Source organism: Schistocerca americana, chromosome 4, assembly GCF_021461395.2.
Source record: "Schistocerca americana isolate TAMUIC-IGC-003095 chromosome 4, iqSchAmer2.1, whole genome shotgun sequence".
In the NCBI taxonomy this organism is placed as follows: Eukaryota; Metazoa; Arthropoda; class Insecta; order Orthoptera; family Acrididae; genus Schistocerca; species Schistocerca americana.
The window spans coordinates 768,514,753-768,528,316 of record NC_060122.1 but is presented as its reverse complement, the minus strand read 5'-3'; the positions used below and the strand labels follow the sequence as shown (position 1 = coordinate 768,528,316).

At 39.8% G+C, this 13,564-nt stretch overlaps 1 protein-coding gene across 1 annotated transcript in view; it reads left to right on the top strand.

Moving 5' to 3' along the window:
• The window catches only part of LOC124613789 (Down syndrome cell adhesion molecule-like protein Dscam2), a 273,808-nt gene that overhangs the window by 156,725 nt on the left and 103,519 nt on the right, over positions 1-13,564 (top strand). The window contains exon 14 of the mRNA XM_047142510.1: positions 5,462-5,614. Within this exon, the coding sequence (XP_046998466.1) occupies positions 5,462-5,614 (153 nt within the window). The remainder of the gene's footprint in view (positions 1-5,461; positions 5,615-13,564) is intronic.

Sequence of the window (13,564 nt, the reverse complement as noted above, 5' to 3'; positions counted from 1 at the left end):
AAGTGGAAATTCCCTCACTGTATGGGAGTGGTAGATGGCAAGCATGTACAAATTACATGTCCTGCCAAGACAAAGTGAATATATAAACTAAAAATAAAATCATTTACCATTATGCTTATAGCAGTTGTAGACGCAAATTACTGTTTTCACTGCATATGTGTTGGATGTCAGGTCCCCATATCTGATGGAGGACTTTTCAAGAACACTGCTTTTCTCAAAGCATTAACAGAAAATAAATTAAACATTCATCCCTCAGATTCTCTTCCAATCAGAGAAAATATGAGCCCATATGTTTCAGTAGCAGATGATGCATGTCCAGTGACCAAAAATATCATGAAGCAATATGGTGGGCAATTAGTGAAGCCACAGGAGAGCATATTTAATTACCAATCTTCTCGAGCAAGACATATTGTCAAAACTGCATTTTGAAGACATAGATAATGGTGCAGCTGTTCTCGGAGCTTGAACACTAAGTACCCACAATCATACAGGTTTGTGAAGCATACCTCGAAGACCATGCACAACTAGTACGAGAAGAGTTCAACGAGTATTTCATGTCGCTATAAGGAAAGGTTGAAAGGCAGGACATACACAAGTAGAATCATACTATGTCCTGCAATATATATTAATTATTTATTTACTAAAATGTATATTAATTTATGTAAATAAACATAATGATATAAATGAACTCTAACTTTTCAGTTACTTTCTTCCTACAAACTTGTTTATGTGGTTTACTGGGGTAGAATAAATTCTGAAATTACTATTGCGTCTATTGATTACATATTATTCAAATGCATTTGGTAGAAGGTGCTATGTGTAGGCTATTGATTACAACAATAATTTAGAAGACTGAGACTTTCTGTGAACAGAATAAAATTTAAAAATATGCTTATTGATAATTTTATGATGATGGATTGGTATACTACAGCAGTCAGTTGTAAAATATGTATAGTTATTGAACTGTCATGACTTAACTGAGCTGTTCATTCCTGCATGTGGTTCCGTCACATTGAGAATAAATTTTAATGATTCATACGATAACCATTTCCTTTCCATATTAGGCACTGAGCCATGTTTTTTTTTTTAATTTGTTGCACAATGAAATGCACTTCTCAGTTTCTTAATGTTCATCTTCACTGTGCCCTCACCAATTTCATATTTTGAACCGAGGTTCCATATATTATCTCTTTTTTATAACATTATTTTTATAATTGCTTTTATGTACATCCCACAGCACATCGGATTGTTTGTAGTCATCTATGAACTCTAAAAGACTTTTCATTGAACAGCTCCATGTTTTTGAAGTTAGTGCTGCCACACAGAAAATGTCGCATATGAATCCACTCAGCTTGGGAGCTAGCTGCGGCAGCTTGCAACGCAATGCAAGGTGTCATCTGTGTTGCATGAATCATGTCACAACATACGTCACTACAGTGCACAGCACTGCTGCATGTCACAATGTTGCTAACTGTTGCCACAGTGTAAACAAGGCTTAATATTGCGACATTCCATCCAGAATTTTTCTTTGTTTGATTTTATTATGTCAGTATGTTTTCCAACAGCTTGCTCTCCATTCCATAGCGAAAATTCATTCTGAAAATCACAATTCATATTAATTTATTTTATTTATGTGTTGCCGCACCTGTCAGTGTTGGTCCTCTCACAGTGACTGCTAACACCAAACTCTGCTGATGTGAAACTTTGGAATTCTTGGCAGATCTGTTTAATGTACAGTTCTCAGTTCTGCCCTGTTTAATATACAGTTCTCAGCTCTGCCACTAGATCACATTATTTTAACCCCACAATATTATTTGGGCAACTGCTCAACGTCTTGGAAGTGTTTGCTGCTGGTAGTTGCTGGTACAAGGCCTGTCCAGAAAGTAAGTGCCATTTTGGAAAAATAACTGATAAAAACATTTTTTCAAACCAAAATTTATTTTTGCAGGAAAAAAACATTTTCTACATAGTTGCCTCTATTGTTCAGACATTTGTCATAGTGGAAAACCATCTTTCTATGCCATCTCCACAGAAAAATGCCACCAGTGAAGACAGCCACAGGTGAGCACCATTTTCTATATCATCATCACTGTCAGAGTGCCTTCCTTCAAAATCATGCTTCAAGTTTAAGAACAAATTGTGATGAGTGGGTGAGAGATTGGGGCTGTATGGGGGGGGGGGGGGGGGGGTGATCAAACTGCTCCCAACTGAATTGCTGAATAAGGCTTTCAGTTACAGCAGCAGATTGCAAATGTGCATTGGCATGAAGCAACACAATGCCTTGACAGAGCAGCCCACACATTATGTTTTGAATTGCATGCCAAAATTTTCTCAGTTTTTCACAGTATCATACTGCATTGCTTGTTCCAGCTCTGAGAAGGAACTCAACAAGCAGAAAACGGTGCATCTGTGTGAAAAAATAGTTTAAGAAATGCTTTGTCTTGTAAAAATAAATTTTGGCTTGAAGAAAATATTTTATGAGTTTCTTTCCAGAATGGCACTTACTTTCCAGACGTGCCTCATATATAGTAAATCCCAATGCCCAAAGTGTGGCAATCTTTTTGTAGTAATTCCATCTGGAAGTTCCACCCCTTAGTACAATCCTAATTTTGTTTGAACATGGATGACACATTTGAGATGTGTTCTGAGGAACCAGAAATATTTCCTACATTTCTTCAACAGCTAAATTTACTCTATCTCATATTAAGTTGGAAACAGATGCAGTAAAAGATGGCACATTACCCTTGCTAGACCCAGTGGTATGAAGGAAAGCCAACAAAATGCTGGGACACAGCATGTACTGTAAGCCAACTCACACCAGTACATTTCAGCAATTCAGAAAAACAAATTAATCAAACGTTCCATCTGAAATGACTCAGGCCCAGGTAACACTATGAAGAAGTGGAGGCACCCACTCTCCATGGCCTTCTTGCTGTACTTCAGTAGAAATTTTTCATGAACTGAAAGAATAGTCAATTGACACAGTGTTAAAGGTATTAAAAGTAAAATTCAGTTGAGAAAACTTTTAAATTACAAGGAGACAAAAGACTGGCTAGTAATTACCTTCAGGCAGCAAAATTCCAAGTACTGTCAATAGAAATACTTAAAAGAGGAAGAAAAACGATCTCTAGCTATCAGCTCTTAAGTTCCTTGCTCAGGGCATAAAGAAAGATTGGTTGGGAAGGAGGAACACATAACTCAGTCCCCAATGTGAGGAAGAAGTGGTATTATATTTGTCTTTCTCCACTTGAAAAACTGAGCAACTTTGGGTGTCCTGACAAAGAAAAGCACAGCCTTGGAAAACAAGGCATGTATAATATTCTGCATCAGTGTGGAATGTCTGTATTGGTCTGAAGTTTTTCATGGTGCAAGAGTGGTGCAGTGAACGCCCTTGCATAGATGTCTGGGACAACTAGACAAATCAGAAGTAGCAGAAAAATTTCTGTGCTCAGGATACATATTCACATGACAGACAACTTTGTGAATAGAGATTCTGTATCCCCACTCAGTTTAGTCTGTAAACCTACAGTTTCTGCCATCAGATCTTGCGAAGCAGGACAGAAATTTCAAACAAAAAACAATTTTCAAAACAGCAGAGAACCCACACAGAACCAGTTCTGTTTTGGCTCCCAGCCACAGTGAAGCCCTGAACTAACACTAGTGACCATGTGCACATGTGGAAAGCCACACTTCAGTTCTCAGTAGGAGATTCTCAACACATACCATCGTGAAGCAACTCCAGTGAACAGTGTGGATGCTGACAGCCATTACTTGCCAGCAGAAGCAACCACCTGAGAATTTTGTGGAGTGGCTTCAATTGAATATTGTGGAGTTTATGCAGTGTAAACAGATCCTAAAACTGTATCTTCAGTGTGTTAGTTACCTGCAGATCAGTACCTAATCTTAACCAGCTGTTCAGCTGCAGCAGTTGATGTTCACATAACAGATATTTCTGAAGTCAGCTATTCGACGAACTGGAACCACACCACTAAGCACATATGTAACTGCACTGTAACCAATACCCATGGTTGGACAGTGACTGTTGGGCTGTCACAGATTGTCATGTCTTGAGCAGTGCATGTCATAACGAGTCATTATCATTACCATGACAAAATTGGCTGCTGCATATGACTCACAATTTATCTCTGAACTCCATTGCTCTTTACTGAACTTGGAGACCAGCAAATTGCTAAAAACATTAATCTGGAGACGAGATACTGGCAGAAGTAAAGCTGTGAGTACCGGGCGTGAGTCGTGCTTCGGTAGCTCATATGGTAGAGCACTTGCCCGCGAAAGGCAAAGGTCCCGAGTTCGAGTCTCGGTCGGGCACACAGTTTTAATCTGCCAGGAAGTTTCATATCAGCGCACACTCCGCTGCAGAGTGAAAATCTCATTCTGGAAACATTAATCTGGTTCACATATATGGTATAATATGGAAATTTGTTGTTTTTAAGGAGATTGTTTGCAGCATAGGAGAGTATAATGAAAAACACTCCTAAGTGAATCCTGTTTCAACACTTGGGAATACAATCTGCCTCTCTTGCTACCACTGTGTGTGACAAAATTCTGCTGGTCCAGTATTTTTGGTGATTGGTCCTTCTCTTCTTATCTGTGTAAAGAACATTTTCCATTCTGAAATTAATTCAGCTTTGTTCTTTCTTTATTTTGGTTTGTTAGACTTCCTGGTAGTGTAGTTTTTACAGTGCATGAATGTCAGTATTATGTTTTTCTGTGCAGTGTGTAGTTTTGCTTTTCTCTCTCATATCTTTTGTCCATGTGCATTATGTGTGTGACAATAAATGTTCTAGTCCTACATGCCATGTTGTCATTTAAGGCACAGCTGCCTTTTCAAAACTTATGTGTAATTTTGTGTTTCCTTCTTAAGATAGATTTCTCTGCCAGTTATTCTCTCCTTGGATATTCCTCTTAGTTATGAACTATAGGAGAGTGTTTGGCCACTTATGTTCCTATTGGCTAAATCTTCTTATTGGACTTTAACATTGCAGTGCTTTTGTATAGCTTCATGTTTTTGCTTTATCTGAGATAATGTATCCAGTGTATTTGTGTGTGTGTGTGTGTGTGTGTGTGTGTGTGTGTGTGTGTGTGTCTGTGTGTGTGTGTGTGTGGGCGCGCGTGCGTGCGCGCGTATGAGAGAGAGAGAGAGAGAGAGAGAGAGAGAGAGAGAGAGAGAGGAGGGGAGATTTGGGGGGGAGGGGGCAGGAGGAAGGGATGGGGAGGCTGGAGATATACCAAGTCCTACTGCCTCGTTTGCACGGAATTCCATTTTCATTTCCTTGATGTTGCTTACACTTGTTAGAAGCAAGAATGATGTATTTTTTATTTCAGGTGTAGTCTTTCTATTTTTTCTGTGTAGATTTTTGTGTCATGTTCAAAATAGTTTCAGTATTTTGTAAATCAAAGTGCAAAATATTGGTATAATTATGCTAGTTTAATGTTTCAGTTCCAAGTATGCCACCTGAGGATGTGCGCTGTGTTGGTTTGTCTTCCCATTCTGTACAAGTCAGCTGGCAGCCACCACCCACATCACACAGCAATGGTGTTCTGCAAGGCTACAAGCTGCACTATGAACCTCTTCTTGATGATCTTTGGCATGGTAAATAATTTCCTTGACTGTTTTCCGTGAGACCTACTTTCAGAGTACTTCATTAAAATTCACTGTAACCCAGAAGGGCTACCAAAATCTTTGATAACTTATGCAGAAAAATTAAATCAAATTCCTGGAAGATAGCAATGCTAAATTTGCTTCTGGCAACTCATATTCCATAGAAACAAAATAGTCTTTTCTTGTATGTGGTTTCATTTGCAAATAAAAGAATGCAGTCACATTGAAATGCAGATAAAGTTAATAACCATAAATTATCTCAGTACATATCACCAAACTATATCATGTAAGTGATGATGCAATATGTAACTGATAAACCAGTTAGGAAAAATATATCTAAAAACAAAGATGATGTGACTTACCAAATGAAAGTGCTGGCAGGTTGACAGACACACAAACAAACACAAACATACACACAAAATTCAAGCTTTCGCAACAAACTGTTGCCTCATCAGGAAAGAGGGAAGGAGAGGGAAAGACGAAAGGATGTGGGTTTTAAAGGAGAGGGTAAGGAGTCATTCCAATCCCGGGAGCGGAAAGACTTACCTTAGGGGGAAAAAAGGACGGGTATACACTCGCACACACACACATATCCATCCACACATATACAGACACAAGCAGACATATTTAAAGACAAAGAGTTTGGGCAGAGATGTCAGTTGAGGCAGAAGTGCTGAGGCAAATATGTTGTTGAATGACAGGTGAGGTATGAGTGGCGGCAACTTGAAATTAGCGGAGATTGAGGCCTGGTGGATAACGGGAAGATAGGATATATTGAAGAGCAGGTTCCCATCTCCGGAGTTCGGATAGGTTGGTGTTAGTGGGAAGTATCCAGATAACCCGGATGGTGTAACACTGTGCCAAGATGTGCTGGCCGTGCACCAAGGCATGTTTAGCCACAGGGTGATCCTCATTACCAACAAACACTGTCTGCCTGTGTCCATTCATGCGAATGGACAGTTTGTTGCTGGTCATTCCCACATAGAATGCGTCATAGTGTAGGCAGGTCAGTTGGTAGATCATGTGGGTGCTTTCACACGTGGCTCTGCCTTTGATCGTGTACACCTTCCGGGTTACAGGACTGGAGTAGGTGGTGGTGGGAGGGTGCATGGGACAGGTTTTACACCGGGGGCGGTTACAAGGGTAGGAGCCAGAGGGTAGGGAAGGTGGTTTGGGGATTTCATAGGGATGAACTAAGGGGTTACGAAGGTTAGGTGGACGGCGGAAAGACACCCTTGGTGGAGTGGGGAGGATTTCATGAAGGATGGATCTCATTTCAGGACAGGATTTGAGGAAGTCGTATCCCTGCTGGAGAGCCACATTCAGAATCTGATCCAGTCCCGGAAAGTATCCTGTCACAAGTGGGGCACTTTTGTGGTTCTTCTGTGGGAGGTTCTGGGTTTGAGAGGATGAGGAAGTAGCTCTGGTTATTTGCTTCTGTACCAGGTCGGGAGGGTAGTTGCGGGATGCGAAAGCTGTTGTCAGTTTGTTGGTGTAATGCTTCAGGGATTCCGGACTGGAGCAGATTCGTTTGCCACGAAGACCTAGGCTGTAGGGAAGGGACCGTTTGATGTGGAATGGGTGGCAGCTGTCGTAATGGAGGTACTGTTGCTTGTTGGTGGGTTTGATGTGGACGGACATGTGAAGCTGGCCATTGGACAGGTGGAGGTCAACATCAAGGAAAGTGGCATGGGATTTGGAGTAGGACCAGGTGAATCTGATGGAATCAAAGGAGTTGAGGTTGGAGAGGAAATTCTGGAGTGCTTCTTCACTGTGAGTCCAGATCATGAAGATGTCATCAGTAAATCTGTACCAAACTTTGGGTTGACAGGCCTGGGTAACCAAGAAGGCTTCCTCTAAGCGACCCATGAATAGGTTGGCGTATGAAGGGGCCATCCTGGTACCCATGGCTGTTCCCTTTAATTGTTGGTATGTCTGGCCTTCAAAAGTGAAGAAGTTGTGGGTCAGGATGAAGCTGGCTAAGGTAATGAGGAAAGAGGTTTTAGGTAGGGTGGCAGGTGATCGGCGTGAAAGGAAGTGCTCCATCGCAGCGAGGCCCTGGATGTGCGGGATATTTGTGTATAAGGAAGTGGCATCAATGGTTACAAGGATGGTTTCTGGGGGTAACGGATTGGGTAAGGATTCCAGGCATTCGAGAAAGTGGTTTGTGTCTTTGATGAAGGATGGGAGACTGCACGTAATGGGTTGAAGGTGTTGATCTACGTAGGCAGAGATATCCTCATTTTACTATCATCTTCCCAACAACAAATATTACAGCTTTTTATTGTTTTGCCTGAATTTTATTTGTGCTCTCGATTGTTGAGGACAAAACTACTGTGGACTCGGCATTCAGTGTTGGACAAGAAACAGGAGGAAAATTCCCAGTCACTAGTAAGCTTTTGGCATACATTAAGAAGGACCTTATGCATGCCTCCTTGTTAAGGCATTAGTGAAGGTGGTTTGTCATTGCACTCAATTGTGGATGTTGTATCAAATGAACAGTAATAGAGATGACTGTTACCTGTGTCAGTCCAATTTTCTTTTTTAATACCCAGGATACATTTCAAGGGGGTCTGCCCTCTTTCTCAGGCACATACAGTGGCTCACATGTGTATATTTGTTAGCTGTAGCAAGTCATCGGGATTGCATTTCATTTTGTAGTTGCTCCAGTAAGTTGCTTACTGCAAGCCATTATGTAAACACTTCACACAATGCAATGCCTCCAAAAACTTAATAGCCTGCTGTATGCATGTTGTTGCAGGTGCATAGGATGCTGGTCTTCAAATTCATAAAAGTCTGAAATTAAGTCTGGTACTGCTACTGCCTTAAAGCAAAATAAAGTTGTAAATATCAAGGACACTACTCACTGTGAAGTTCTATCTGCTCACTCTGTATTTGTAGGCTGTAAGTTTGTTTTCTCATAGTTCTAATACTATGGAAGCAGGTAACCATTGGATGACAGTTGCTATTCTCTTGGTTACCTTGAAAGTTTTGTCTTCAAAATAAAATGCAAACAAGACAGATGGCTGCATAAAGCAAAAATATATTTGAGAACATCTGTATCCACTTGCGGCAGTGGCTGAAACCCTTGAATTGTGTTAGGATATTGATAAAAAAATTTACTGGTGTAGATAATTGTTGTAGTTTTCTTGTATCATAAAGAGGCCTATTTGGATTAAATAATGTTACAGATGTCTGTGCAGAGAATTTTTGGCATGCAGTGTAACATTTAATGCTGTATTGAATCTGATGTAACTGTGTGGATCATGGAACATCAAGCTCATGAGAGGTAGGGGTTATTCTGTGTTTGTGTCTTCACATTACAGTTTCATTCAGACATGCATGCATTGCAATGTAGTATACAGACACCATATGGACACAAGATATTGTAACCATCATCGATGTATCCATGGCTCAACAGGCTAAAATGACAGTAAAATATTTGTCTTTCCCTGTGCAGGAATCACAAAATTTGCTATCATAAGGGTTGTGAATTCCAAGACGTGGAAGTTTCTGTTGGTTCTGGAGGTATGCTCAGATAGCCAAATTTTTTAAAGCGACCACTTGCTGATAAGCGGGAAATCCAGGTTCGAATCCCATTCAGGCACAAATTTTGTCACAAACAGCTGACATCAATCTGTACTCACATAATGAAAATACATTTTGTAATAAAATATTAATTACCACCTACAAATAAATTAAGCTGTGATCAAGAAACTTGGTGATCATTCTAATTTTTCTCTACATATTCACACTTCAATGTGATACATTTTTCATAATGGTGAATGACATGATGGAGACCTTGGTTGTAGAAATCTGCATTCTAGCTATTCAGGAAACGTTCCAGCTGTAAAAATCACCTAGTCATCATTTTTGAAGCAGAAAGAAGTGGCATGTACAAATGTATTCTTTGCGGAATGAGCTACATCTATGGTAGGTAGCAAAAATATCACCTCGGGAAGCTTCTCACAAGACTTTGTCTTTACAGCCTAGTCTAATCTCATCTCAAGATTTTGATAGTATGGTTCCGAGCTATTTTGTGCCTCATAAGCATAATCTCTTAGCACTACACCATGTGAGTCCAAAAACTGACCAAGTGTCACCTTGCCCAATGACAGTTGGCTCTCTTGTCTTTTCCAGAGGAAGGGAAACCACATGTTTCAATGTTGCTTTACTCCCTTGTCTAAGGGCCACAGTAGTACACTCAAAACTCATCCAAGATAATTAAGCAGCTAAATAAATCATATGGCCCACTACAGCTACAACATTTTCGTAGCTGCCTTGGTTTGGCAGGCTTTGTGAATGTTTGTTAGTTTGTTAGTTATGTGTTCCGTATATCTTTTGAATGATTCTTTTACCAAAATGATGTGTAACAAGTCAGTTTACTCCCTCTCCCTCCATCCCTCAAAAAACTTTTGTTGCTGCACATTTTATTTTTCTTCATCACCAACAGCTTTAATAACAGGCAATAAAGATCAGTTTTTCCTCTGGTGTTGTTGGTACGGACATCACTATTCTTCTCAACTTATGGTGAATTATTTATCATGAATGTCATAAGGGAATATATGTATTGTGATGGTGCAGTTAAAGTTCCTAAGGCTTGGATGGAGTTCATACTTGATGATTGCAGGTGAACACCACAAATTATTCTTATTGGTCATTTTTGTACAATCAGTGCCAGGCGCGGCTCGTGGTTTCTATACGGGGGAAGGCTGTGGCATTTATTGATCAGAGCCAACATAGACCTCGGGTTACGCTACAGATTAGTCTGACGTAAACGACTAAGAATTCAGGGGGAGGGGGTGGGCAGATCACGCTCTACCCATAATTTTACGTACTGTATCTTCTATAATCAGGTATTAAATATCATTAGAAGCTAACTTCGTGTTAAAATCTTTGGTTAGTGTTTTTATACGTCATTATTGCATTTTCTGACACTTTGCAGCAAATCATATGAAAAGACGCGTTTCGGAGAGATCTTTAATGCGGGTCTGGAAGCACCAAGTTCTTTCACTTTCATCCTATGGCCGTGTTCCAAGTTTTTACCTATTAATTTGCACACTGAATTCATATTGCGCTTGTTTCACACTCGCGGTATGTTGCAGGTATTCACCAGCAAGTAAAACTCACTAAAATCCTGCAAAATATACTCCGAAAAAGAAACTTGCTAATATCACACGGTATCAACAAAAGCAGTCAGCATCAGCAAGCAAGGAAGGTAAAGTAACGGGACAAATTTCGCGCGTTTTGTCCTCTAACCACTTATGAAACTCTCGCTAGATGGCAGTACTGGTACGTTACTGTAGTGTAGTGCACTCTGGCGGGATATTTGCAAACTTATTCTAAATGTGGATAAAATAGCCAATAGCAGAAACAAAACAACTATGTAAAACATTATCAAAACAATAATACTAAATGTCGATTAATGACGCATCGAAGCGTAGTAGAGATATGCAGAGACAGAGATTGGATAGCGAAGTTTCGGCCACTCTACATTCCTTTATTACATAGATAGCGGAACGTGAAAAATATGTGGTGGTTGGTACGACACCCTTAGGCTGCAAGCTCTGAGCCTTCGGGTCGCCCATAAAGAGCAGTACTTTGTAGAAGCCACGCCCCCAAACTGCTACTACATGCAGCTTACGGACGTTTCAAGGCGCAGCCTAAACACTACTAACCATTCGGAAAACATCTATCGATACAAACAGTTCCAAAAATGTTGACCGTCGTTATTTTAATGGGAACGGGAAATATGCGAAATTCGTCCTGATAATTTAAATTATGTAATACGTTCTTGCGAAATTTACTTTAACATATATTTTGGGGCGGCTCCGCCTCAGAGCCTTTAATTACGAGCCGCGCCTGATCAGTGCTCTATTTCTAAGTGATGAGTTACCCCACATAAATTATTCAATAAGACAGAACTCTTCTTGTGCACAGTGCACGTGTCTCTTGCCCAAGTTCACACTTCCCTCTGTATCATGTCACACTCTCTGAGTGGAAAGAGAGAAAAGAAAGAGAAACTGTGAAAGCTCCACATGTGGTGTGTGATTTTGTTTTGTATGCCCCAAGAACATTGATTACAAACAAAACAAATTTTCAGTCTTATTTAATTATTTTTGGCATGCTGAAGACAACAAGATTTGTATATTGCACAAATTTTTATCAGGCAGACAGATACAGACAGTTTTTTCTGGTTTTCATCTCTCAGTTTGCCACATGATCATGAGTTATTTGGTTTCATAATTGAAAAAAATCCTTTCACACAAAACACACTTGCAACTACATTATGGAAATGTGGAAACTCATCCCAAGGGAAACAACATAGAACTCCTAGACAGTTTTAATGAAAAAGAATTTGTCTTTTAGACAGAATTACATTACCAATCAACAAGTTCCAAATGGAGATGTACATGATCACGTTCAATTCAGATGGCAAATGTTCTCAAAAGCAGCCCAAAAGTAGATGTACGAAATGCAGTGTCCTCAAATGCTTAGAAAGGTATTCCTGTAATTCTTTCAATGCCACAGTGGATTGTTCAGAAGAAGTTTTCTTTAATGCCAGTGAGCTTAGGGAAATGGATAGTGTTCTTTGTCAGAAGTTGTCCCTTCCACAATGTGATTTCCATTGTAAATACATCTACTTTCGCCACAAAATCAGAAATAAGGTGCCTTTCACCCTGAAATATTTCACTGAGGGCAATCTGCAGTCAAGTCTATTTAAAATGCAAGGTCTGTAATCCATTCCAGATCCTCTCATTTTCATCCTTACTTTCCTTTTTTCTTCATAAATTCAAAAGTAGTGGATCTTAAATCTGAAATTCTTTCAGACATGTCCTTTGACGTAATCAGCATATTTTGCAGTAATATGTGTCATCTTCATACTCTTTGGTCAGTTCCATCAAAAACTGTTGCAACTGATGATGTAATAATGTGTGCAACTTTCGGAAAATTTGCTGTTATCACCATCAGTTACATTACATCACATGTCCCATGCCTGCATATTTAACACAAGTGCTTACCACACAAGTGTACAGAACGGTTAATTGCATAAAAATTGTCTGTTGTCAGTCATTATAACTAGTAGCTGTTTTGTTGTCAATTAAATCTTGAAAGTCTTTCTGCTTGTTGTTGTAATACCATTTCACAGCAAATTTTCAGTACCTGTCGACTATGCAACTACGTAACAGATATAAGAGTTCTCATCCTTCTTCTCTATGATTCCCATTCATTTTTGAAGAACTGCAGCAACAGATTACTGGACTGCCTCTTTTCATACAAACAGCCACTGGACCTGTGAACTTCATTTATATCACAAACAAATAACAAAGAATAAACAGCACTTACACCATGATTCTGCCAAACTGAAAAAAATTGTCCCAACCAAAGTAAACCACAACAAATGCTGGAAGAAAGTGTTTCATGGCACTGCTAACTGAAATGTCATACTGTACCTAGAAGGACCAAGCAAAGCTGAGACATAGCAAGTAGTGATGAGACAGGCTGAACCTCCGACCATACATGAGCAGCACATCATGCACCTGTGAAGTTTTGCACATTGTGGCCAATCCAGCCAAAAGATGTTATTGAATGAAAATGTGCAGAATATGTCAGGAGGTTAAGTTGTTCATTTCAGTTGTATGAAAAAGAAAAAAAAAACTGAACATAATTGTTTGAACAGGTCAATTTTTCATCAATATGTTGTTGTTGTGGTCTTCAGTCCTGAGACTGGTTTGATGCAGCTCTCCATGCTACTCTATCCTGAGCAAGCTTCTTCATCTCCCAGTACCTACTGCAACCTACATCTTTCTGAATCTGCTTAGTGTATTCATCTCTTGGTCTCCCTCTACGATTGTTACCCTCCACGCTGCCCTCCAATACTAAATTGGTGATCCCTTGATGCCTCAGAACATGTCCTATCAACCGATCCCTTCTTCTGGT